The sequence below is a fragment of the Meles meles genome, chromosome 18, assembly GCF_922984935.1.
Source record: "Meles meles chromosome 18, mMelMel3.1 paternal haplotype, whole genome shotgun sequence".
In the NCBI taxonomy this organism is placed as follows: Eukaryota; Metazoa; Chordata; class Mammalia; order Carnivora; family Mustelidae; genus Meles; species Meles meles.
Genome location: NC_060083.1, coordinates 5,278,358 through 5,304,992, shown reverse-complemented (window position 1 = coordinate 5,304,992; position 26,635 = coordinate 5,278,358). Strand labels below are relative to the sequence as shown.

At 46.9% G+C, this 26,635-nt stretch overlaps 1 protein-coding gene across 4 annotated transcripts in view; it reads left to right on the top strand.

Annotated features, from left to right (window-relative positions):
• Window positions 1–26,635, top strand: part of MYOCD (myocardin) — a 104,311-nt gene that overhangs the window by 70,802 nt on the left and 6,874 nt on the right. For all 4 annotated transcript variants that reach the window (XM_045986648.1, XM_045986647.1, XM_045986650.1 and 1 more), the window contains 5 exons: window positions 3,514–3,761; window positions 5,367–5,520; window positions 21,616–22,548; window positions 24,838–24,981; window positions 25,899–26,030. In XM_045986648.1, coding sequence (XP_045842604.1) covers window positions 3,514–3,761; window positions 5,367–5,520; window positions 21,616–22,548; window positions 24,838–24,981; window positions 25,899–26,030 — 1,611 coding nt within the window. The remainder of the gene's footprint in view (window positions 1–3,513; window positions 3,762–5,366; window positions 5,521–21,615; window positions 22,549–24,837; window positions 24,982–25,898; window positions 26,031–26,635) is intronic.

Below are 26,635 nucleotides of genomic sequence, written 5' to 3'. Positions count from 1 at the left end.
TGGGAATGGTCATTTCCATGAGAGCCAGTCTCCCTGCTGAAGGGTCGTTGTCTATGAATTCTCGGTTGTTTGCTATTCATCATCCCTAAAGGAAGTGAGGACTACAGGGCTTCTCAAAGAAGGAAGTAGCCCAGCTTGGGCGAAACATCTCTACCCTATTGGCTTCATAAGGTACCTATGAGGCCACTGAGAGAATGCACAAGAATACCCCAAAACTGTGAAATCCTATGTAAGGAAACGGTGTTCGCAGGTTCACAGTGCAGGCTCCTAGAAGGTATATATCGAAGCTGAGTAAAACTTGATTCCTGAGGTACCTGGGTGGCTCAGTAGGTTGAGCCTCTGCCTTTGGCTCAGGTCGTGATTGTGGGGTCCTGGGATGGAGCCCCACATCCATCAGGCTCCCTGCTCAGAGGAGACCCTGCTTCTCCTTTTCCTTCTGCCCTTACCCCTCACTCGTGCTCTCTCTCAAAATAAATAAATAAAATCTTAACACACACACACACACACAGGATTCCTGCACTCAAGAAGCCTATAGTCTGAGTGTCACAGCCCACACTAACCCATACACTGCTGTGAGCAACTGAGAAAAAAACGGGCCACAAAGGAACCAAATAGGCATTTCGCCAAAGATAAATAAGTTGCCAATAAGTACACAGAAAGGTGCTGTGTGTCATTAGTCACCTGAGAAACGAAATTCAAACTCACAACAAATTATCACCTCATACCCACTAGGATGCTATCCTGGAAAATTCCAAGTATCAGTGAGAATGTGGGGAGATGGGAGCTTTCACACATGATATTCCCACTACAGAAAATAGCATGATGTTTTCAAAAAAATTAAAACCAGAATTACCACAGGACCCAGAATTTCCTCTGTGTAGGTATATGCCCCACAGAACTGAAAACAGATGTTCTAACGAGATCTTGGAAGTGAATATTCACAGCAGTGCTATCCACAGTAGTCAGAGGTTGGGACAGACCCAAGTGTCCATCAGCAGAAGGATGGGTCCGTGTGTGGCGTGCCCACACAATGGGGTGTCCCTCACTTATAAAGAGGAATGAAGTCCTGCTACAGAAATGAGCCTGAAAACACGATGCTGAGAGAAAGAAGCCAGACATGAAGGGCCACATAGTGTAGGATTCTGTTTATATCAACCACTCTGAATAGGCAAGTCCATGGACACGGAGAGCAGATGAGCAGTGTCCGGGGACCCCAAGAAGGAGAATGGGGACGGGCTGCTTCCTGGGGATAGGGTATCCTTTTGGGGTGGTGAAGAGGTTCTGGAACTACATAGTGATGAAGTTTGCCCAATGTCATACATTTGTACTTTAAAATACTTACTGGAGGGTTTTTTCTGTTATTTGTGTTTTACCACATAGAGAAAGAGAGTCCCCTTTCTGGGGGGAGGGACGGAGCACCACCTTCATCAGGGCCAGTAGTGCAGGAAGCAGAACAGGGGCTGGACTTCAATCTCCCTCAGCCCCTGAGCAGGGCATGCTGTGGTGTGACCATTATCAGACAGCCCCGAAATGCCGTATGAGACGGCCAATGAGAGACCTCACTGTGAACTGGGCAGGGCTTCTCGGGGAAGCTGGGGTGTGAACCAGACTCAGAGGACAATCCCGAGTCAAGTAGCAGGTGCAGGAGGGAATTGCAGGCAGCAGGAAATCACAAGGAAAAGAGGCGGGAGGGGTCAGGCGGTTGGGCGAATGGTCTTCTATGACAGAGGGGGTTTGGGATTTTGTCTTGCGGGGCAGGGCAGGCAAACTGATCGTAGGCTGCTGGAGTGGTCGGTTGTGGGGCAGGCCCAGGGCACGAGCGGGTTTGAATCAGAATGCCTTCTTGCAAAAAAAAAAAGTCACAGACCTTTGCCACAGACCATGCCATGCCCTCTTGCACTACACTAACCCACTTTACGCATCCGTGCCTGGATCTGAAACCACTGGATCTTGTGTTCACCTCTGCTTTAGAGAAATGAACGTGCTCCCCTCCCTTTGGCCATGCAGTTCTAGGCAGAAAATAGAAAAAAAGAGAGAGGGAGAGAGAAACATCAAAAAGACAAACTTACCACCTTGTAGATTCTGGTTTCAAAAAGAGTATAGATTGATACAGTCCCATGGAATCAGGATTCCTGTGGGTTCTGTAGGCTTTGCTTCTGCTTTCCAAAGAAAGCGGTCCAGCTGGAGTAACTTCTGGAACGCTCAGCGTCCTGTATGAAGGCAACGTGGAGAGAGAGCTCCCATCCCTGACCGGCCTGCAGCTCTCCCAGACAAGGAGGCAAGTCCTAGGGTGAGGTGGGAACAGACGCTGCACTCGAGCAAAGCAGGGCTGGGCTAATGGCAGGAGCCCCGCGGAGATTCCCCGGGAGCCCAGAAGACTGATTAATTAGCCAGAATGCTAATCGATGGAGGAGCGGGGAGAAATTGAGCTACCAAGCACGTGGGAATTCTTGTGCTCTGTATTTTTTACTTCCCGCGAAGAAGCCTCCTTGAGAAAACACAAAACAGGCTTCGGTGGTGGGACACGCTGAGTCAGAGAAATGGAAGTCGTAGACCGCTTTGGACAGGTCACTTTTCAGAGGTGTGTTTTGTGGTTAAAAAGGGGAAGCTGCCCCGTGGGAACCTGCCTGCCAGGTGTTCTGGAGCTCCCTCTCGTGGACGCCGCTGTTATCACAGCTCCTGCTGCACCTTCCCCCCAAATCCTCAAGCTGCTTGTCAGACGTCCATCAGGCTTCTCTAAAGTCAGCGCTGGAAAACTAAGATTTTTTTTTTTCAGCTGATGATAGTATGGACTACTGCCTCCTAAAATAGGGAGGCCTTTTGATTTCAAGAGCAGGTTACAGGTATAGGTGTAATCCTTCGAGACCTGTCCTTACGTCTCTAGTATCTTTCTAGAAGGATCCCCGGGGGCGGCGGGGTGGGGGGCGCTCACCTTTCTCAGAGTAAGTCAAGTATTATCTCAGAGGCTGTCCGTTCCTGGAGTTACGTCCATATGTGAGGTGGTGGTGGAAGGGGGAGGCTATCTTACTTTTCTGCCCAGATCTGCAAAAATCCGCATCAAAGACGAGCTTAATTGCATCCAGGGGGATGTCGCTCATAAAGTCAATTTACTGAGTGCCTCACTAAAGGTGATTTCGTGTATATAGAGGAAGGAACTTCCTCACGACTCCATCTCAGGATCAGATCATGTCCGTCTGTCGGTTTTAGCCGAGGAACGCGTCCTAGCTGAGACCCAGGCTTCTGTCTTACTCTGCCCTGGGAGGGAAATGCTCCTGGAGCCACTTCTGAGAGTCACATGCCCCCCCCCCCCCCCCCGCCAGAGTGAGGCACCTGCAGTAGCTAAGCCTCAGTCCCCAAGATCTCGCTGTGCTTTGTGCCTTTGCTCTGTTGTATCTCCGGGATTCCACAAAGCCCGTTTTAGCAGAACGTCCTTGCGATCCAGCCATGACACCCAGCCACCCCCGCCCCCCACCCCCACCTAAAGCACCTGCCATCTCTTCACCCCCTTTGCAGTCCAAGTCCTTGAGCGACAGTAAGAACCGCCACAAAAAGCCCAAGGACCCCAAGCCCAAGGTGAAGAAGCTCAAATACCACCAGTACATCCCGCCGGACCAGAAGGCGGAGAAGTCCCCGCCGCCCATGGACTCGGCCTACGCCCGGCTGCTCCAGCAACAGCAGCTCTTCCTGCAGCTCCAGATCCTGAGCCAGCAGCAGCAGCAGCACCGGCTCGGCTACCCAGGGATTCACCAAGCTCAGCTCAAGTGAGTCGGGAGGGCCCAGGGCGGTGGGGGCGAGCGAGGGCCGGCTGGGGGAGGGCTCCTCTGTGTCCCAGGCACGTGGGGCCTGCACCTGGGAACCCAGCAAGTGCCCGACAGTGCCCCGTCCTCAGCTGGTAGGTTTAGAATAGGACTCTGCTTAGGAACCATGCCCACCTCTTCAGGAGCAGAAGGCCGGGAGGAAGCAAGGAAATCAAAGCCCTGCGAGGAGGTATCGCTGGGAAAAAAGAAAGGATTAGCGCTCTCGGACTGAATTGTGGGAAAGAGGAGAAACCGTGTCAGGGTGGTTCTGATTCTTGGATGTTCCTGGCCCATATGCTTTAGGAAGCAATAGACCTGAGTGACTGAGGGACAGCCAGCCCCAAAGATTGAGTCTGGGGGTCCCGACATGGCACCCCCACGGCAGTCACCTTTTGAATGGCCATTCCCTTCAACTCTCAAGTTGGGGTGGGGGTTCCTGCACCTGTGTCTGCTCAGCCTCAGGTCGTGTGGGCAACGATGCTGAGAGCTGAATACAGCCATGCTTTATGAGGGGTGTTCCTGCCCCCCCAGGACACTCTCCCCTATGCCAGAGTCTCTCCCGCTCCCTCCTGTGTCCCCGGAACTCATCTGGAGTGTCACTTGCCCCTTGGCACCGAGCCTGCCCGGTTGGCGCCTTCACCCTGTCTCTCCTGCTGATTGATTTCTTGCCTGATCCTTGCAGGCCATTAGCACGTGACCTGATCTAAAAGCAAGTTACCCACTGAAAGTCCTGGCCACCCAATTCCAGTGGGGGGGGGGGGCTTTCCTCGCATCACCAGCCAGGCGCCCTGCGGTTCCACTCAATTCTGGCACCATCTGCCTGGACAGAGAGCATCAGATCCCACAGGTGAGAGGCTCAGTCCCACAGACTGACCCCACCTTCCCCCACTTCAGATACCGACCGCAAGTCTAGAAGCTGTGACCTGGGCTTCTGGTGGACCCGGCTATAGGTCAGAGGTTTCCATGATTTCCTCCCTAATTCTCTAGAGCAGCTCCCAGAACTCAGAGAAACACTTGACTCACTAGATCACTGGTTTATTAGGAAAGGATGTTACTCAGGAGCAGCCAGATTTAAGAGATGCACAGGGCAAGGGATGGGGAAAGGATGAGGCGCTTCCCTGCCCCCCACCCAAGCGTGACACTCTCGTCGTTCTCCACGTGTTCACCAACCTGGAAACTCTGAACTCCGTTCTTTGAGGTGTTAGCGGGGCTGCCTGATTGGTTAAATCATTGGCCGTTGGTGAACAACCCAATTTCCAGCCCGGCTCCTCTCCCGAGGAGTCAGGGGGTAGGACTGGAAGTTTCCACCTCAGATCACACGGCTGGTTCTCAGGCACCCAGCCCCCATCCTTCGGTGACCTTGGGGCTTTCACAAAGTCACCTCGCCAGCGTGACAGACAACATCCCTGTGGCTCCCGTCACTTAAGAGACTCCGAGGATTTTAGGAACTCTGTGCCAGAAAGAAGGACAAGGACCAAATCTGTCATTTCTTATTGTAAATCATGGCATTACACCCCCATATATCTATTTGGCTGTATTTTAAGTGCCTCTTTTTTGTTTGTTTTTCAGGGAGCCAAATGAACAGATGGTCAGAAATCCAAACTCTGCTGCAACACCACTGAGCAATACCCCTTTGTCTCCTGTCAAAAACAGCTTTTCTGGACAAACTGGTGTCTCTTCTCTCAAACCTGGCCCGCTGCCATCAAACCTAGATGATCTGAAGGTACAGGATACGGTGTGGTTTCCTTCCTTCCTTCCTCCCTCCCTTCCTTCCTTTCTTCCTATCTTTCAAAAAATATATTGGTCGATTTTTTCCCAAGATTTTATTTGTAAGTAATGTCTACACCCAACATGGGGCTCGAACTCACAACCCCAAGATTAAGAGTCACGTGTTCTACCGACTGAGCCAGCCAGGCGCCCCAACAAATACATCAGTAGCTTTTTAACATTTCCCCCAACTGATTTCTTGAATCAGACATTGGGAGGGAGAAAGGATGGGGGAGACTCAAGTAGACGACAAAATTTTAACTGCTGTGGTTGAGAACCCCTGCCCCCGCCCACAAAGCAGAAGACCACGGGCTTCCGAAAACTCAGCTCTTTCCCTGGCTACGCAGCCTCGGGTTAGTTTCTTAATTTCTTTGCCTCTTGGATCGCTCATTTGCATACAGGGGTTCTTGTGAGAACCCGATGGAATCGGGTATATACATGGTAGAACTTAGCGCACAGAGCAGCTGTAAGATTGATGTGGGCTTCCAGAATGTTCTAAGCCAGCAGTCCGTTCCATGAGGAACTTCAACCAGTCTCTGGTGAAATGAGAAAAGCAAGAACCATGTGAAGGGCTTTTCCTAAATCTGAGTGTGTTCAGCATACCGCGGCAGATCTTTATTCAAATTATTTCCTCCGATGTTCCGCATCTAAAGAAAGATCCTGTTTGGAAATGATGACAGCAGTGGGCGGAAGCTGAATGTGGCTGGTAGACTTTTGTTTCTTTGTGTCAAGTAGGGGTGTTGTTAAAGAAGGATGTGAGTCTTGGGGAACAAGATGAAATGTTGGTAACCCGATGTCGGCTGCATCATTTGAAATAACGTACCGTTCTGTGAAATCCCCGAGTCTGAGAACTTCTGCCCTGAAATGCGACAGACACGTGTTCAGTGCTGGGTGTGGGGAGCAGTTTACTCTGGATACAGACCTCAGGTATCTCCCCTCACTGGGATGGACCCTGGGCTCTGAGCTGAACCTAACGCGTTCCAGAACAGTGCTCATGACTGGCGTGTTCATCCTTCCGATACTTACAAAAGAACTGAAGGCAGTTGCGGTGCCTACGTCTTCTCTAATGTGTGAATACACCTGCTCCCCTCGACGCATCATTCCGTCGTCTGTGATCCCACCTGTACACCTGCTTTCCACCCACCTGTTACTCTCTCCTCCCCCAAAGGACCTTACCGATTGTCCCCAAAAAGCCAATTTCCTACAGGTCCCCATGGTCTTCACTGGGCCAGGCTTTTTCAGTCCTTATTTGTCACCCTCCGTTCCCATCCTCAGCCTTTGGCCATTATCTGCCTTGGGGGAAACGTGGCGGTGGGATCATTTCATATGAAAGAAAATTAATTCTATGGCTACCAGTAGCCGACACCCACCAATAAAATGGATCTTGGGATGTGATATCGAGTTCCTTTGTCCCTTCTGCTTGGAATAACAATGCTTGGGTTTCATTGAGCTTGTCCCAACGTGGCATCCGTAAGGCTGGATAAGGCTGCCAAGCTTCTGGGCATGCCCTCCGTAACAGCGGGCCACCCACCTTCCACTCTGCAGGTCCTAAATCCATGAAGGTATAAAATCAGCTCCTCTCACCCAGACAACAATATGCTAAACGAAGTAAGCCAGACACAAAGGGACAACTGTTCTATGAATCTGCTTACACAAGGGACCTAGAGACGTTCAAAGAGACAGAAAGTCAAAGGGTGGCTGCCAGGGGCTGGGGGGGGGGAGGAACAGGGAGTTAGTGGGTCATGGGTACCTAGGTTCTGCGTGCAATGAGGAAAATGTTTTGGAGACAGACAGCGGAGATATTTGCACAACAGTGCGAATTTACTAATTTCACTGAACTGCATCCTTAAAAGTGATTAAAGGATGTTTCATGCTGTATGTCTTTAACCACAGTAAAAAATGTTTTTTTATTTTTTAAAAATGATTTTATTCATTTATTTGACAGAGAGAAACACAGTGAGAGAGGGAACACAAGCAAGGGGAGGGGGAGAGGGAGAGGCAGGCTTCCTGCTGAGCAGGGAGCCCAATGCAGGGCTTAATCCCAGGACCCTGGGATCGTGACCTGAACTGAAGGCAGACGCTTAACAACTGAGCCACCCAGGTGCCCTGCAAAAAGATTTTTTAGATGCTTCTGGGTGGCTCAGTTGGTGAAGCATCGGGCTCATCATTTCAGCTCAGGTCTTAATCTCGGGGTTGTGAGTTCAAGCCCCATATTGGAAAAAAAATTTTTTTTTTTTTAAAGTCGTCTACCTTATGATGGGAGCTCGGGGTCAGGTCCATCTGAAGTTGCCTTGATCCCAGACAACATAGTCCAGAGGTATGTGCCATCTAGCAGAGTGGCCAAAGGTGGTTTCCTCGATGGGCACATGATCAGAGTCATGGGCTGGTTGGAGTCAAAATAGATCAGCGTCGGTACTAGGAAATGATGGGGTTAGCAGCTGCCAGTTTTTGAGTGTGAACCATCAGTGGACCGAGTTGTGTAGCTCTGCTTCCATTTTCACCCTGCAAGATGGGTTTTACACGTGAACATAAAAATCAGGACCTCCAAGAGGCTAAATAAATAAGGCGTAACTTATTATCATCCTAGAGCTCAAAAATGGTGTGCCATATAGAACAAAGACACTGCATTTGTTTGTTTGTTTAAGATTTTATTTATTTATTTGAGAGAGAGAACATGAGTGGGGGGGGGCAGAGGGGGAAGCAGACTCCCTGAGGAGCAGGGAGCCCGATGTGGGACTTGATCCCAGGACCCTGAGATCATGACCTGAGCTGAAGTCACAAGGCTAACCGATTGAGCCACCCAGGTGCCCCTAGAAGAAAGATACTGTTGATAAACTTAAATCTGGCCCCAACAGCACAGGTGAGAAAAGTGGGGGAAATAGGTTAGTTCTATCAGGACTCAGGCTAACACGTAAAAGAGACTCTGCTTTCTGCATTTTCTCCCTCACCTGGAGAAGCCATCCCAGTTTCATCTGGTTATTTGACAACTTTGTCTTGTGTTTCCAGAGCCCACAAGTCAATCCAGAATGCTGATGTCCAAAAACAGACTTAACATCTCCTTTTGTAGAAGCCAAAGAATCTTTACAGCATAACTAAGTTTGGTAAATTCATAGGATTTAGTTTCAGTTTCTCGGGTAACACTGATTTGTGTATTTAAGTGAAAGTGGGAAGTCTGGAGTTAAATTCAGGAGACAGATGACGTTTATCCTGCCAACCTCTCTTTCCTGCGTGGGCTGCACATTGTCAAATTTGAGTGTTGGTCAGTCGTGAGTTCACGGTTCATGCTACAGGCACACGGTGCACTGAGATCATATGCTAAGTGAATAAATGTCATGCTTACCCTCCCCCCCCAAAAAAGAGACTAAATGCTGTGCAAGTGGACCAGCCTATAGATGAGAAAATTGGGGTTTGGACTTAAGGGAGTGATTTTTTGTTTTTTATTTTATTTTATTTTAAATTCCAGTACAGTGAACATGCAGTGTTATATTAGTTTCAGGGGTACAATATGATTTGACAGTTCTGTACAACACCCAGAGCTCATCACAAGTGCTCTCCTTAATCCCCATTGCCTATGTCCTCCGTCCCCTTTCCCCTCTGGTGACTATCAGTTTGTTCTCTATAATTAAGAGTCTGTTCTTGGTTTCATTCTCTCTCTCTCTTTTTCCTTTGCTCATTTTGTTTGTTTCTTAAATTCCCCATAGGAGTGAAATCACATGGTCTTTCTCTTTCTCTGACTGACTTCCTTCACTTAGCATAATTCTCTTTAGCTCCATCCACATTGCAAATGGGAAGATTTCATTCTTTTTTACGGCTGAGTAATATTCCATTGTAATTTGGTCTTTGTAAATAATGCTGCAGTAAACATAGGGGTGCCTATATGCCTTTGAATTCCTGTTTTTGTAATTTTTTAAGTAAATATCCAGTGGTGTGATTACTGGATTGGAGAGTAGTTCTATTTTTAAAAAATATTTTATTTATTTGACAGAGAGAAATCACAACTAGGCAGAGAGGCAGGCAGAGAGAGAGGAGGAAGCAGGCTCCCCGCGGAGCAGAGAGCCGGATGTGGGGCTCAATCCCAGGACCCTGGGATCATGACCTGAGCCGAAGGCAGAGGCTTTAACCCACTGAGCCACCCACGCGCCCTGAGAGTAGTTCTATTTTTAATTGAGTGATCGCAAAGATTTTGCTACTGTCACTCGAAATGAGGATGGAAAAGGGGAGGGATAGACAGAGAAACCTTCATTGGACTTGACCACCAGGTTTTTGGGGAGAGGTGTCACCTGGGATTGTGACACCAGGGGCAGACATTGGGAGGGCAGAATGGGGAGCTGATCTGAAGGGTTGTTGGCAGATGCATTCAGTTTGGGGAAACTGAGTCACAGGTACCACCAGAACGACCAAGGGGAAAAGTCTAACTAGTGTCCATGCAGTTTCCAATCTAGTTCAGCTCAACTGTGTTGTCAGCCTAGGCACAGAAATTTTGGAATCGTTTCCATAGTGGGGCAGGTTGACAGAACGAGACAGAAGGAGAGCAGTTGGAAAGAGTGGGAAGGGGAGAAGGAGAGAAACAAAGGAAGCAGGTGATTAACCATACTTTGGAAAAGGAAGACACAGGAGGAATTAATGAAGGTGACCCTTGAAACGGGTCCCCAGAAAGACAAGGTATCAAAGGTAGATGTTCTCCCAAAAGGCTCATGTTTTGATGACTAGGAGTAAAAGGGGAAAAGCACTGAGAAAAGTTTGGTTTTTCATTAAAAAGTTATACATGGGGGAGGGAGGCATGCTTGGGGGCACAGCTTGTTAAGCATCTGACTCTTAGTTTCGGCTCAGGTCGCGATCTCCGGCTGGTGAGATGGAGGCCTGTGTCCGGCCATGAACTCAGCAGGAAGATTCTCCCTCTCCCTCTGCCCTAGTCCCTCACTCCTGCTCATTCTGTCTCTGTCTCTGTCTCTGTCTCTGTCTCTCTCTCAAATGAATAAACCTTTTTTTTAAAGTTATACTTGGTAACATCACAGTATCTGGTTTTTTTCTCTTTGCTAATCCAGTATATGGATTTTTTTTTCTCTTGTTTCTAAGAAACCAGAGAGCATCACAGCATGAGAGAGAGACAGAGAAAACAAAGAGAAATTTAAAAACTGGAAAAAACATGATGGATATTAAGAAATAGTTGTTCATGTGTTTCAGGTGTGATAATGGTATTTTATCTTTTTTTTTTAAATAAAAGGCACTTATCTTTTAGAGAAAGATATCGGAATATTTACAGATCACATTATATGATTTGCTTCAAAATCATTTAAGAAATATAGTGGAAGAGATTTGGGGCATAAATGACTCAAGATTGGACAGATGGATCATTGTTGAAGCTGATGAATGGCTCCAAGGGGTTCATTCTACTTTTTTCATCAACTTTTGTGTATGATAGACATTTTCCATAATACACAGTTGTAAGAGTGATTGGCAGTGAAAACACCAGGGAGTGTAGGAAAGAGATGTATACAAACCTTTGTCCCCAGCAAACCCACACAGCATCATACTCTGAAATGTAAGGTAAACCAAGTGCAAATATGAATTGCATTATTTAATGATGTAGCTTAAAATATTCAGTGCCAGAGCAGATTCTAAAAATAAATGTAGAACTCATTAATTTTAAGTAATTCAAACTTAAAACAATAATGAGTTGCCGTTCTGTACTTTTTCAAACCAACAAATTGGGGGAGAAGAAAAAAGATAAAACAGTGCCAGAAAGAGGAAGAGGGGACTGGTATATTTACCAGTTGCAGTGGTGTGAGTTGTAATCCTTTTATATTGTAATATATTGTAATCCTCAAATACCTTTTAAATGATTATAAAGTGATTATTTACTGTCGAAAGAGGATAGTGTAGGGAGAAGTAAAGAGTATTTTAAAAGATAATTGACCCACAGATAACATTGCAGATTATATTTCCCTATAAACTTAACATACAGGTGGACATGTTTTCTTTTAAAAATTATTGCTGAAAAAAATTTTTTAATTTTTGCTGTAGGGTAATCCTATGAATGTGAATTTCTGGCATGCTCTTTTGTTTAACATATCATAAGCATTTTTCATAATATGCAATATTCAATAAAATTTTTATTTTTTTAAGGTTTTATTTATTCATTTATTTACTTATTTGTCAGGGAGAGAGAGAGAGAGCATAAGCAGGGGGAGCGGCAGGCAGAGGGAGAAGCAGACTCCCCGCTGAGCAGGGAGCCCGATGTGGGACTCCATCCCAGGACCCAGGATCATGACCTGAGCCTAAGGCAGGCACTTAAACAACTGAGCCACCGAGGCATCCTGGAATTTTCATTTTTTTAAAAATATTTTATTTATTTTATTTGACAGAGAGAGAGGTCACAAGTAGGCAGAAAGGCAGGCAAAGAGAGAGGGAGAAACAGGCTCCCCACTGAGCAGAGAGCCCGACGTGGGACCCTGAGATCATGACCCGGGCCGAAGACAGAGGCTTAAACCACTGAGCCACCCAGGCGCCCCTGGAATTTTCATTTTTTTTTCCATTTTATTTATTTTTTCAACGTAACAGTATTCATTGTTTTTGCACAACACCCAGTGCTCCATGCAAAACGTGCCCTCCCTATTACCCACCACCTGTTCCCCCAACCTCCCACCCCTGACTCTTCAAAACCCTCAGGTTGTTTTTCAGAGTCCATAGTCTCTTATGGTTTGCCTCCCCTCCCCAATGTCCATAGCCCGCTCCCCCTCTCCCAATCCCACCTCCCCCCAGCAACCCCCAGTTTGTTTTGTGAGATTAAGAGTCATTTATGGTTTGTCTCCCTCCCCATCCCATCTTGTTTCATTTATTCTTCTCCTATCCCCCTAACCCCCCATGTTGCTTCTCCATGTCCTCATATCAGGGAGATCATATGATAGTTGTCTTTCTCCGATTGACTTATTGCACTAAGCATGATACGCTCTAGTTCCATCCACGTCGTCGCAAATGGCAAGATTTCATTTCTTTTGATGGCTGCATAGTATTCCATTGTGTATATATACCACAACTTCTTTATCCATTCATCTGTTGATGGACGTCTAGGTTCTTTCCATAGTTTGGCTATTGTAGACATTGCTGCTATAAACATTCAGGTACACGTGCCCCTTTGGATCACTACGTCTGTATCTTTAGGGTAAATACCCAGTAGTGCAATTGCTGGGTCATAGGGTAGTTCTATTTTCAACATTTTGAGGAACCTCCATGCTATTTTCCAGAGTGGTTGCACCAGCCTGCATTCCCACCAACAGTGTAGGAGGGTTCCCCTTTCTCCGCATCCTCGCCAGCATCTGTCATTTCCTGACTTGTTAATTTTAGCCATTCTGACTGGTGTGAGGTGATATCTCATTGTGGTTTTGATTTGTATTTCTCTGATGCCGAGTGACGTGGAGCACTTTTTCATATGTCTGTTGGCCATCTGGATGTCTTCTTTGCAGAAATGTCTGTTCATGTCCTCTGCCCATTTCTTGATTGGATTGTTTGTTCTTTGGGTGTTGAGTTTGCTAAGTTCCTTATAGATTTTGGATACTAGCCCTTTATCTGATATGTCGTTTGCAAATATCTTCTCCCATTCTGTCAGTTGTCTTTTGGTTTTGTTAACTGTTTCCTTTGCTGTGCAAAAGCTTTTGATCTTGATGAAATCCCAATAGTTCATTTTTGCCCTTGCTTCCCTTGCCTTTGCCGTTGTTCCTAGGAAGATGTTGCTACGGCTGAGGTCGAAGAGGTTGCTGCCTGCATTCTCCTCAAGGATTTTGATGGATTCCTTTCTCACATTGAGGTCCTTCATCCATTTGGAGTCTATTTTCATGTGTGGTGTAAGGAAGTGGTCCAATTTCATTTTTCTGCATGTGGCTGTCCAATTTTCCCAGCACCATTTATTGAAGAGGCTGTCTTTTTTCCATTGGACATTCTTTCCTGCTTTGTCGAAGATGAGTTGACCATAGAGTTGAGGGTCGATTTCTGGGCTCTCTATTCTGTTCCACTGATCTATGTGTCTGTTTTTGTGCCAGTACCATGCTGTCTTGATGATGACAGCTTTGTAATAGAGCTTGAAGTCCGGAATTGTGATGCCACCAACTTTGGCTTTCTTTTTCAATATTCCTTTGGCTATTCGAGGTCTTTTCTGGTTCCATATAAATTTTAGGATTATTTGTTCCATTTCTTTGAAAAAAATGGATGGTATTTTGATAGGGATTGCATTAAATGTGTAGATTGCTTTAGGTAGCATGGACATTTTCACAATATTTATTCTTCCAATCCAGGAGCATGGAACATTTTTCCATTTCTTTGTGTCTTCCTCAATTTCTTTCATGAGTACTTTATAATTTTCTGTGTATAGATTCTTAGTCTCTTTGGTTAGGTTTATTCCTAGGTATTTTATAGTTTTGGGTACAATTGTAAATGGGATTGACTCCTTAATTTCTCTTTCCTCTGTCTTGTTGGTGTACAGAAATGCAACTGATTTTTGTGCATTGATTTTATATCCTGACACTTTACTGAATTCCTGTACAAGTTCTAGCAGTTTTGGAGTAGAGTCTTTTGGGTTTTCCACATATAGTATCATATCATCTGCGAAGAGTGATAGTTTGACTTCTTCTTTACCGATTTGGATGCCTTTAATTTCTTTTTGTTGTCTGATTGCTGAGGCTAGGACTTCTAGTACTATGTTGAATAGCAGTGGTGATAATGGACATCCCTGCCGTGTTCCTGACCTTAGCGGAAAAGCTTTCAGTTTCTCTCCATTGAGAATGATATTTGCGGTGGGTTTTTCATAGATGGCTTTGATAATATTGAGGTATGTGCCCTCTATCCCTACACTTTGAAGAGTTTTGATCAGGAAGAGATGCTGTACTTTGTCAAATGCTTTTTCAGCATCTATTGAGAGTATCATATGGTTCTTGTTCTTTCTTTTATTAATGTGTTGTATCACGTTGATTGATTTGCAGATGTTGAACCAACCCTGCAGCCCTGGAATAAATCCCAGTTGATCGTGGTGAATAATCCTTTTAATGTACTGTTGAATCCTATTGGCTAGTATTTTGGCGAGAATTTTTGCGTCTGTGTTCATCAAGGATATTGGTCTGTAGTTCTCTTTTTTGGTGGGATCCTTGTCTGGTTTGGGGATCAAGGTGATGCTGGCCTCATAAAATGAGTTTGGAAGTTTTCCTTCCATTTCTATTTTTTGGAACAGTTTCAGGAGAATAGGAATGAGTTCTTCTTTAAATGTTTGGTAGAATTCCCCTGGGAAGCCGTCTGGCCCTGGGCTTTTGTTTGTTTGGAGATTTTTAATGACTGTTTCAATCTCCTTACTGGTTATGGGCCTGTTCGGGTTTTCTATTTCTTCTTGGTTCAGTTGTGGTAGTTTATATGTCTCTAGGAATGCATCCATTTCTTCCAGATTGTCCAATTTGTTGGCGTAGAGTTGCTCATAGTATGTTCTTATAATTGTCTGTATTTCTTTGGTGTTAGTTGTGATCTCTCCTCTTTCATTCATGATTTTATTTATTTGGGTCCTTTCTCTTTTCTTTTTGATGAGTCTGGCCAGGGGTTTATCAATCTTATTGATTCTTTCAAAGAACCAGCTCCTAGTTTCATTGATTTTTTTCTATTGTTTTTTTGGTTTCTATTTCATTGATTTCTGCTCTGATCTTTATGATTTCTCTTCTCCTGCTGGGTTTAGGGTTTCTTTCTTGTTCTTTCTCCAGCTTCTTTACGTGTAGGGTTAGGTTGTGTACTTGAGACCTTTCTTGTTTCTTGAGAAAGGCTTGTACCGCTATATATTTTCCTCTCAGGACTGCCTTTGCTGTGTCCCACAGATTTTGAACTGTTGTGTTTTCATTATCATTTGTTTCCATGAATTTTTTCAATTCTTCTTTAATTTCCCGGTTGACCCATTCATTCTTTAGAAGAATGCTGTCTAGTCTCCATGTATTTGGGTTCTTTCCAAATTTCCTCTCGTGATTGAGTTCTAGCTTCAGAGCATTGTGGTCTGAAAATATGCAGGGAATGATCCTAATCTTTTGATACCGGTTGAGACCTGATTTGTGACCCAGGAGGTGATCTATTCTGGAGAATGTTCCATGTGCACTAGAGAAGAATGTGTATTCAGTTGCTTTGGGATGCAATGTTCTGAATATATCTGTGATGTCCATCTGGTCCAGTGTGTCATTTAAGGCCTTTATTTCCTTGTTGATCTTTTGCTTGGATGATCTGTCCATTGCAGTGAGGGGAGTGTTAAAGTCCCTTACTATTATTGTATTATTATTGATGTGTTTCTTTGATTTTGTTATTAATTGGTTGATATAGTTGGCTGCTCCCACGTTAGGGGCATAGATATTTAAAATTGTTAGATCTTCTTCTTGGACAGACCCTTTGAGTAGGATATAGTGTCCTTCTTCATCTCTTATTATAGTCTTTGGCTTAAAATCTAGTTGATCTGATATAAGGATTGCCACCCCAGCTTTCTTCTGATGCCCATTAGCATGGTAAATTGTTTTCCACCCCCTCACTTTAAATCTGGAGGTGTCTTCGCGTCTAAAATGAGTTTCTTGTAGGCAACATACTGATGGGTTTTGTTTTTTTATCCATTCTGATACCCTGTGTCTTTTGATTGGGGCATTTAGCCCATGAACATTCAGGGTAACTATTGAGAGATATGAATTTAGTGCCATTATTAGTCTGTAAGGTGACTGTTACTGTATATTGTCTCTGTACCTTTCTGATCTACTACTTTTAGGCTCTCTCTTTGCTTAGAGGACCCCTTTCAATATTTCCTGTAGAGCTGGTTTGGTGTTTGCAAATTCTTTCAGTTTTTGTTTGTCCTGGAAGCTTTTTATCTCTCCTTCTATTTTCAATGATAGCCTAGCTGGATAGAGTATTCTTGGCTGCATGTTTTTCTCGTTTAGTGCTCTGAATATATCATGCCAGCTCTTCCTGGCCTGCTAGGTCTCTGTGGATAAGTCTGCCGCCAATCTAATATTTTTACCATTGTATGTTACAGACTTCTTTTCCTGGGCTGCTTTCAGGATTTTCTCTTTGTCACTAAGACTTGTAAATTTTACTATTAGGTGACGGGGTGTGGACCTATTCTTGTTGACTTTGAGGGGGGTTGTCTGCATCTCCTGGATTTTGATGCTTGTTCCCTTTGCCATATTAGGGAAATTCTCTCCAATGATTCTCTCCAATAGACCTTCTGCTCCCCTCTCTGTTTCTTCTTCTTCTGGAATCCCAATTATTCTAATGTTGTTTCGTCTTATGGTGTCACTTATCTCTCGAATTCTCCCCTCATGGTCCAGTAGCTGTTTGTCCCTCTTTTGCTCGGCTTCCTTATTCTCTGTCATTTGGTCTTCTATATCACTAATTCTTTCTTCTGCCTCATTGATCCTAGCAGTGAGAGCCTCCATTTTTGATTGCACCTCATTAATAGCTTTTTTGATTTCAACTTGGTTAGATGTTAGTTCTTTAATTTCTCCAGAAAGGGCTTTAATATCTCCAGAGAGGGTTTCTCTAATATCTTCCATGCCTTTTTCGAGCCCGGCTAGAATGTTCAGAATCGTCATTCTGAACTCTTGATCTGACATATTACCAATGTCTGTGTTGATTAGGTCCCTAGCCTTCGGTACTGTCTCTTGTTCTTTTGTTTGTGGTGATTTTTTCTGCCTTGTCATTTTGTCCAGATAAGAGGATATGAAGGAGCAAATAAAATACTAAAAGGGTGGCAAAGACCCCAGAAAAATGCGCTGTAACCAAATGAGAAGAGACCCCAAATTGTGGGGGGGAGAAAGGGGATAAAAAGAGGTTCAGGAAAAAAAAAGTAAAAAATTTAAAAAATAAAACAAATAAAAAAATATAAAAAAGAAAGAAAAAAATATATATATTTAGATGAACTAGTCAATAAACGTTAAAAAAGAAAAGGGTAAAAGTTTTAAAAAATTTAGCAGAAGAAGAAAAAAGAAAAAAAATTGAAAAAAGAAAAAAAAAATTGAAGTAGCCGCAAGACTAAAGAATCATGGGGAGAAAGCCATGAGTTCCGTGCTTTGCTTTCTCCTCCTCTGGAATTGCTCTGCTGTCTTAGGAGTTGAACCTGCTTTCTCCTTGATAGATGAACTTCGTCCTGGCTGGATATTTTGTTGATCTTCTGGGGGAGGGGCCTGTTGTAGTGACTCTCAAGTGTCTTTGCCCGAGGCGGGATTGCACCGCCCTTACTGGGGGCCGGACTAAGTAATCCGCTCGGGTTCGCTTTTGGGAGCTTCTGTTCCCTGAACGCTTTCCGTAGAGTTCCGGAGGACGGGAATGAAAATGGCGGCCTCCCAGTCTCCGGCCCGGAGGAGCCGAGAGCCTGGGGCCCCACTCCTCAGTGCGCCCCCAGAGGACAGCACCCAATCACTCCCGTATCCCCAGCCTCTAGCCGCGCTCCGAGCTCACCCAGCCCGCGACCAGTTCAAGGTAACCCCGAGCTGAGAGTTCAGTCCTCGGCTCTGTCTCTGCAGCCGGCTTCTCCGTTCTAATACCTGCGAGCTCTCCGACACTCCGACACCCCCGATCCTTCTGTGACCCTGCGGGGCCTGGGGCCACGCTGGCCCCGCGTGGGCTTCACCCCGGTTTAGCCCCTGGAGCAATGTCCCTCAGTGGAACAGACTTTTAAAAGTCCTGATTTTGTGCTCCGTTGCTCCGCCGCTTGCCGTGAGCCGGCCCCTCCCCCCATGGTCTATCTTCCCGTCGTTTTAGATTCACTTCTCCGCCAGTCCTACCTTTCAGAAAGTGGTTGATTTTCTGTTTCTAGAATTGCTGTTCTTCTTCTCTTCGATCTCCCGTTGGATTTGTAGGTGTCTGCAATGTTTAGATAAGCTATCGAGCTGATCTCCTGCTACCTGATGTAGTCTCAGCCTGCTACTTCTCCGCCATCTTGACTCCTCCCTCCTGGAATTTTCATTTTTTATAGCATATCATTCTACCACCTATTTAATGGTCCTCTGTCAGACACTTAACTTGGTTCCCAATTTTGCTATTAAAAATGTAATTTGTACATAAATTTGTTTTAATGTATCCGATTACTGCCCCAGGCTAAATTCCTGGGAGTAGAATTCCTGAACCAAAACATATTAACATATTTTAAAGTTCTTGCCAGGGGCACCTGGATGGCTCAGTCCATAGAGCATCTGACTCTTGACCTCAGGTCTTGATCTCAGGGTCATGAGTTCGACCCCTGTGTTGAACATGGAGCCTACTTTAAAAAAAGGAAGAAAAAAAAAAACTAAAGTTCTTGCCAAAGAATACATATTGTAAAAACTTCTGAAAATTTCTGAAATGTCTATGCCAGTCTACTTGCCCAAAGCAGTGGGCTGAGGCAACATTTATCCGTCATGACTATACACCCTGGATCACCCAGGGCTCTGGGTAAAACGCAGGTTCTGATACAGTAGGTGTGGGGAGGGGCCCGAGTGTCCGCATTCCTAACATGCTCCCAGATGTCCTTGGAGCCGGTGGTCCAAGGACCACACTCGGAATAGCAAGGTATTAAGGAACTTTCTTTTTTTTTTTTTTTAAGATCTTATTTATTTATTTATTTGACAGAGAGAGAGACCACAAGTAGGTAGAGAGGCAGGTGGGGGCCGGGGCAGGCTGAGAGGCAGGCTCCCCACTGATTTTATTTATTTATTTAACAGAGAGAGCACGCACAAGCAGAGGAACCTACAGAGGGAGAGGAGGAAGCAGGCTCCCTGCTGAGCAGGCAGCCCAGTGCAGCACTCCATCCCAGGACCTTGGGATCATGACCTGAGCCAAAGCCAGAGGCTTCACTGACTGAGTTACCATGTGCCCACAAAAGATACATTTTTTTTTAAATGGCCAATAAAAGGGGCTCCTGAGTGTCTTAGTTGGTGAAGTGTCTGCCTTTGGCTCAGGTCATGACCCAGGGGTCCTAGGATCCAGTCCCATATAGGGATCCCTGCTCAGCGGGAAGCCTGCTTCTCCGTCTCCCTCAGCTCCTCTCCCCTGCTTGGGCTCTCTCTCTCTCTCCCTCTTGTTCTCGCTCTCCCTCAAATAAATAGATTTTTTAAAAATACATCTTTTGTTTGTGACGAGTTGACCACGTCCGTTATCCATTTGGAGGTGTTGGTTTATATTGGGGGTTTGTTAAAGAGCACTTGGTACATCGAGCTTACCAACACTTTATTACTTGTCCTGCGATTATTTCTGTCTGACACTGCTTATCTGCATTTGCATTTTCTTTTTGGTGTTTTGACTTAGAGGGATTTTTTATTTTTGTCTTATTTTTAGGATAACTTTCTTTGCTTTGGGGCTCAAAAGATCCTTCCCTACAGAATATCAGAAGGCTGTTTCCCTATACGTTCTTCTAGCTGTTTTATGGAATTATTGACACTTGGATATTTAATGTTTCCCATTTCAATGAGAAAAGTAATATCTTCTGTGACGTATTTAGTGTGTTAGAGATAAGGAGAACCATTGTTAACATTTTAGTCTATCTTTATCTACATATTTTCATCTGCAAGCATACGTTTAAATATACACACACATATAAACTTATATAATTCTTAGGAAAATAGAATCAAGCAATTTAAGCTATTTTTCACCTAAAAATATACCATAAACAGGGGCGCCTGGGTGGCTCAGTTAGTGTTTGACTTCTGCTCAGGTCATGATCTCAAGGTCCTGGGATCCAGTCCCGCATCCAGCTCCCTGCTTCCCCTTCTCCCTTTGTCCCTCCCCCTGCTCGTGCTCTCTCTCTCTCTCTTTCTCTCTCTCCCAAATAAATTTTAAAAATCAAGAAAGAGTAATATACCGTAAGCAATTATTCATTCTCATATGTAACATCAGGGTTCGTGGATTCTGGTATTCCATCATTCATAGGCACTACCATTAATTTAGTTTTAATATAGTACAGCTATTTTTAGGTAGCTGTAGCTTATCATTTATGAATATTATAAAAAATTCAGGATGAAATTATCACACGTGAATCAACATAATAATGGCAAACGCTTACATCCCACTAACCATTTGCTAGACACTATTCCAAGCACTTTACAACTGTTGAGCCATTTCAGGCCTCACAAAAACATATCAGGTCGGTATGACCGTCTCCATTTTACAGAAGGGGAACCGAGGCACAGTGATCTCTGCAGTGGAAAGAGGCAAGGTCAGGATTTAAACTGAGGGACTTCCTATAGTACGTTCTCTCTCAGTATATGACTATCATCTAGCCAGTTATTAAAATTAGGATGTAAGTGGGGCACCACCAGGGTGGCTCCGTTGGTTGAGCCTCTGACTCTTGGTTTCAGCTCAGGTCATGATCTTGGGGTGGTAGGGTCAAGCCCGGTCAAGCCCGGTGTCCGACTCCACGCTCACTGGGAAAATCTGCTTAAAATTCTCTCTCTCTCTGCCCCTCCCCCCGTTCAGCCTCACTCGCTCTCTCAAATAAATCTTAAAACAAACAAACAAACAAACAAACAATCACAAAACAGGACCTAAGTGTTAATGTAGAACCATGGTTCTCAAAACTGGGTCCTGGGACCAGTGGCACCAACATTCCCTGGGAACCTGTTAAAAATGCACATGGCGCATTTCCTGCACCTGCTCAAGTTGGAGAACCGAGGACAGAGAGTCTGGTAGGGCGAGCAGGGGCCTAGGAGCAGAGGACCCCAAGTCTCCGCGTGCTTTGGGTTGATTGGTTGCCAGCTGATGGCTAAATCCGGGCAGACATCAGTCTTCTCATCTACAGAATGGGGCGAGGACCGGAGTGGGGGTTGGAAGCCGGTAGAGTAGGCGACCTCTATGTTCATGTGGTTTCAAGTGGGCTGTCCCTTTGTGGGGTTCCGGGATCGTGAAGGGGGAAAAAAAAAGCATGATGCAAAAACCTGTTGAGCCCCACGGGAGGGGAGGGGATTGTAAGCGAGTGATAGAAAAGCGGACGTTGTACAATCCCACTGGTGATGTTTTAAAGCGAATGTAACAATTTCGTTTAAAGATTGTCCTTAAACAGCCACTAACCGCGCCCTGGTTTCTGTAGGTCTCGGAACTGAGACAGCAGCTCCGAATCCGGGGTCTGCCGGTGTCAGGCACCAAGACGGCCCTCATGGACCGGCTGCGGCCCTTCCAGGACTGTGCGGGAAACCCCGTGGCCAACTTCGGGGACATCACGACCGTCACCTTTCCCGTGACGCCCAGCGGCGCGCTGCCCGGCTACCAGTCGTCCCCGTCCGCGGGCGCCCTGTCCAACGGCTTCTACCACTTCGGCAGCACCAGCTCCAGCCCCCCGATCTCGCCCGCCTCGTCCGACCTGTCCGGGGCGGGGTCCCTGCCCGACACCTTCAACGATGCGTCCCCGTCCCTCTGCCTGCACCCGTCGCCGGTGCACGCGTGCGCCGAGGAGAGCCTGCTGGGCGGCCTGGGCGGGGGCTCGCTGGCGCCGGAGCCGGACGGGCGGGACTCAGAGAAGGACAAGATGCTGGTGGAGAAGCAGAAGGTCATCAACGAGCTCACCTGGAAGCTGCAGCAGGAGCAGCGCCACGTGGAGGAGCTCCGGTTGCAGCTGCAGAAGCACAAGAGGGCCGTGGGCCCAGAGAAGCCGCCGCCCTTCCTGGCGGTCCCCATCAAGCAGGAGGACGCCGTGCCCAGCTGCCCCTTCGCGCCGCAGCAGAGACCGGGGAAGAGGCAAGGCCACGGCGCCGAGGGCCAAGTGCAGGCGGGCGAAGCGGCCGGGCTCCGGTCCCTGGGGCCCGCTCCCTGCGCGGAGGCCTCGGGCCACAGCGACGCGCTGCCTTCCACGTTCCTGAGCCCCCAATGCTCCCCGCAGCACTCGCCGCTGGGCGCTGTCAAAAGCCCGCAGCACATCAGTTTGCCCCCGTCGCCCAACAGCCATTACTTCCTGCCCTCCTCTTCGGCCGCCCCGGGGGAAGGGCACAGGATCTCCTCACCTGTCAGCCAGGTGTGTGCTGCACAGGTAAGAGCTCCCGCCCCCAGGCTCCCGCTCCCCAGCCAGCACCCCGCTTCCTGCAAGGGGGGGGGTGCTGGCAAAGGGTGAAGAGCTGACATTGGGACTTTGGCAGGGTTTACCGGAAGCCCGACGCAGCCTCTGGTCTTGGCAGTAGACGGGACTCTCTTCTCCAAGGTGGACGTTGGCAAAACTGTCTTGTAAAAGGCTAGAAAATGAACATGTTGCCTTTGTGGGCCCTGTGGGCCTGGGTCCGGCAACTCAGCAGGACCCTTGGATCATGAACACAGACAACCCTAACTTGGAAAGGAGTGCACATGGCTGGGCTCCAATAAAACTTTATTTATAAAAACAGGCAGTGGGCCAGAATGTCAACCCCTGTTTTTAGATCTCCTCCCCATAAAGCCTTACCGTAGGCCAAACCAGTCCATCAGGAGAGGCAAAGGGAAGTTACTATTGTCTCGATTAATGGTGTGCCGAGTGCAAGTATTTACCAAGCACCTACACTGTGCCGGGCACTAACCAAACAAAAGTCCCTATTCTAATGGGAAGACAGACAGTAAATAAAATTAACATGTAAAATATACAATGTATTAGAAAATGGTAGATCTTTTTTTTTTTAAGATTTTATTTATTAGAGAGAGAGAGCACGAGCAGGGGGAGAGGGAGAAGCAGGTTCCCCACCAAGCAGAGAGCCCCATGTGGGGCTTGATCCCAGGACCCCAGGATCATGACCTGAGCTGAAGGCAGATGCTTAACCCACTGAGCCACGCAGGCATCCCTGGAGAATGATAGATGTCATGGAGAAAAAGCAGGGAGGAGTGGTGATGGAACATTTCAGATTTGCGACTTTAAGTCAAAGGTCTGGGGCCATTTCAGCCAATCTTTGAAGGGGGTAAGGGAGAGCGCCTCGTGAATATTTGGGGTGAAGGCATTGCAGGCGAAGGAAGGACAACAAGGGCAAGGGCCCCGAGGTGGGAGTCGTGGGTGGAATGTTCAGGGTCCAGAAGGGAGGCCAGTGTGGCTGGAGCTGAATGAGAGGCGTTGTAGGGACGGCTTACAGGAGTAACGAGTTCAAAGACTCGACCCAGGGGATCATCAGAGACGTCCCTTGTCCACAAAGCTAAAAAATCATAGGAAAGTCTCCCTAAGGCTCTCTGAGAAAGAAAATTTCGTCATCAAAAGTTCTCAAATCTACCTTATGAGAAGGGAAATGGGAAGAAAATCCACAGGATTGGCTCCTGCCATGTCACCGGTATGGAGAGGCCTGCCTCTGAATAACCTCCTTCATTGTCACGACCCTATGAGCTCCAGTTCTCTATTCTTGACTTAACCACGGAAGAAAGTGAAGCTCGAGGAGGTTAACCCCGGAGCCCAGGGTCACAGGAACCCAGGATTTTCTGATGCTAAAGGGAGTGCCCTTTTCCCACTGAATGTTCTCTGGCCTGTGGCCATAGGCAAGGGGAATCTGTTTCTACAGCCTCAGACAGCACATTCAAGTGAATGACGCCTGCTTCTGAGTGGGCACCCTGGGAGGGCCTGGCACGTCCCAAGGATTATCATCCCTGTTGATGAAGTTTACTTCATCATCATTACAGTGTCCTAGGCAACAAAGGTAAAAATAGTTCCGGAAACACGGCTCTGGACCCTAGACCATTCCGACGATGTGGATACTCATGAAGAACTAACGTTCGTGCAGTGGCTCATAGCTTACAGAGCACTCTCTGGGGACACGAACGATTCCATGATAAAAGACAAAGAGCGATGTAGAGTAACATACCTGATGGGTGCTTCTGGCATCATATGCGGCACGAAGTGTTGGGGAAGGCAGGGAAGCACATTGGTCATGAACGGCTAGGAGGGTCCAAGAAGGTCTTTTGGGGGGGGGGCAGGAAGGTTTTGCAGAGGGGCTGGACTCAGTGAGAAGGACAGTGTTAACAAACGAGAGTCGGGAAAAGAACATTCCATGTGGGAAAAGATAGGGAGGTCCAATGTGCAAGGCATGCAGAGGGAGGTTTGGGGAGGGATAAATAGGACTCACGCTCTTAAAGGAAATGGTACCCAGGCTGGAGCATCGAGAACACTGGTTACAGGTGCAGACCCTATGCTGTGGTTGTGCGAGAGCCATGGAAGGCTTTTGAGCAACGGGTGATGCATACAAATCCAGATTGGAGACTCTGGTCGTGGGATCTAGGGAGAGTTGAAAACATAAGATACCCGGGAAGGGGCCAGGAGTCTCAGCAAAAGCTCTCAAGTGTGCTAGCAAAGGCCACCTCATTGGTTATTTCTTCCTTCCAGAACTCAGGGGCGCACGAGAGCCAGCCTGCGAGCTTCTCTCCCCAGCCCTCCAGCCTCCACCCCCCTTTCTCTGGAGCCCAGGCAGACAGCAGTCACGGTGCTGGGGGCACCCCACGTCCCAAAAGCCCAGGGGTCCAACAAAAGGTAAGCACCTGGAGAAAGCTTTAAGCTCTGCCTCTTTCCCTTTTCTGTGGTCTCATCCTCCAAATGAGGGGGTCCAAAGGCAGAAATAAATGACATTTTAGATAAAAACAAATTCACTGGAAACAGACTAACATGGATATACCGATGGAAGTTAGGGTGCTCCAAGGAGCCATTGCCAGGGGTCATCCTGGGAATCACAAGGACGAACGTGAACCTGGTCTGTTTGTGAAAATGACACAGCAAACGCACCAGTTTCCATGGAGTCGAAGACAGGAATAGAGGCATGTGGAAAAATAATGCACGGGAAAGAGGAAGGTATGCGGAGATGTGGAAAGGTCTAGAAAGGTGCAGGGAGTTCGAGTCACGGTGCAGACTCTCGTTGGAAAAAGGAGGAGGTCGTACATCGCAGCAGGTGGAAATCAGGGGTGGGTGCCCTAAAAGGGCCCGGGCACTTCATAAAACACTCACCATACACGAGGCTGGTTCCTGAAGACATAGCCCGGCAATGGCTCCCCCTCTCTGCAAAAGCACCTGGTTAGGAATGAAATGCCCTGGGGGGTAAGTACTGTGGGAATTCCCGGGGTGATGGACTTTTTCCTATCGGACTGGAGTCTTACTTTATCTGCTTTTCTCCTAACCGAAGAGGGTTCATCCTAGAGGGGGAAATGAGTCTGTAAGTTTCCCATCCTAACATGCCTCGGGGAACGCCCACACGGCGCCCATGCTCTGTGCCCTCGTCAGTAGAAGGCCGGTGGTGTGTACTGTCGTCAGTGTATGGAGGTTGTTTTCTAAACCCTAGTTCTCTTTTGTTCCCCCTCCAATCAGTTGTTCCAGATTCGAGCCTGGAGTTTATAAAAGAGGCCCTACCATCCTTGACCCCACAATTGACTCTCTTTCTCCGCACTGTACCCCCACAGATGGCTGGTTTACACTCTTCTTCTGAGAAGACAGGGCCAAAGTTCTCCATTCCATCCCCAACTTTTCCCAAGTCCACTTCAGCCGTTCCAGAGATCACCCAGCCTCCGTCCTATGAAGATGCTGTCAAGCAGGTAACTTTGGAAGACTTGTTTTCTGGAGGGAAACAGGTTGCCTAAATGGACCTTGTTTTTCATTATTCACCTCCGTGCAGTTCGTAGATGGCGACACTGAGTGCATCGGGGGCCCCTCGTTGAGAATGGGCCGCTGCAGAAAGGTTCTGGGTATACATAGCAGGTGTGTGAGGCAGGCAGAGAAGACGGTGGGCCCTCTTGCTCTCTGTCAAATAAGTAAATAAAATCTTAAAAAAAAGAAAGAAGAAGAAGAAGAAGAAGCAACCTTGTTCTTGGGGTGGAAGCCTCCCCACCGAGCTCACTCTGAAGGGCTCTCCTGGGGCACACTCTGCCTTCTTCTCCCCTTCTCCTGTGCTGGATTGTTTCATCCAGGAGTTTCCCCATCTGAGATGAACGCTGGGCTTTAATCGCACGGTCAGCAAGTTCAGGTCCTGTTCACAGCGGCATTATTCCCAAACCGCGGGAGCAACCCAGGGGGGCATCCGTGGATGAATGGTTAGCCAAAAAGTGGTGAATATATACAATTAATACTACTCAGTCTTTTAAAAAAAAGATTTTATTATTTGAGAGAGAGAGAGAGCACAAGTGGGAAGAGGGGCAGAGGG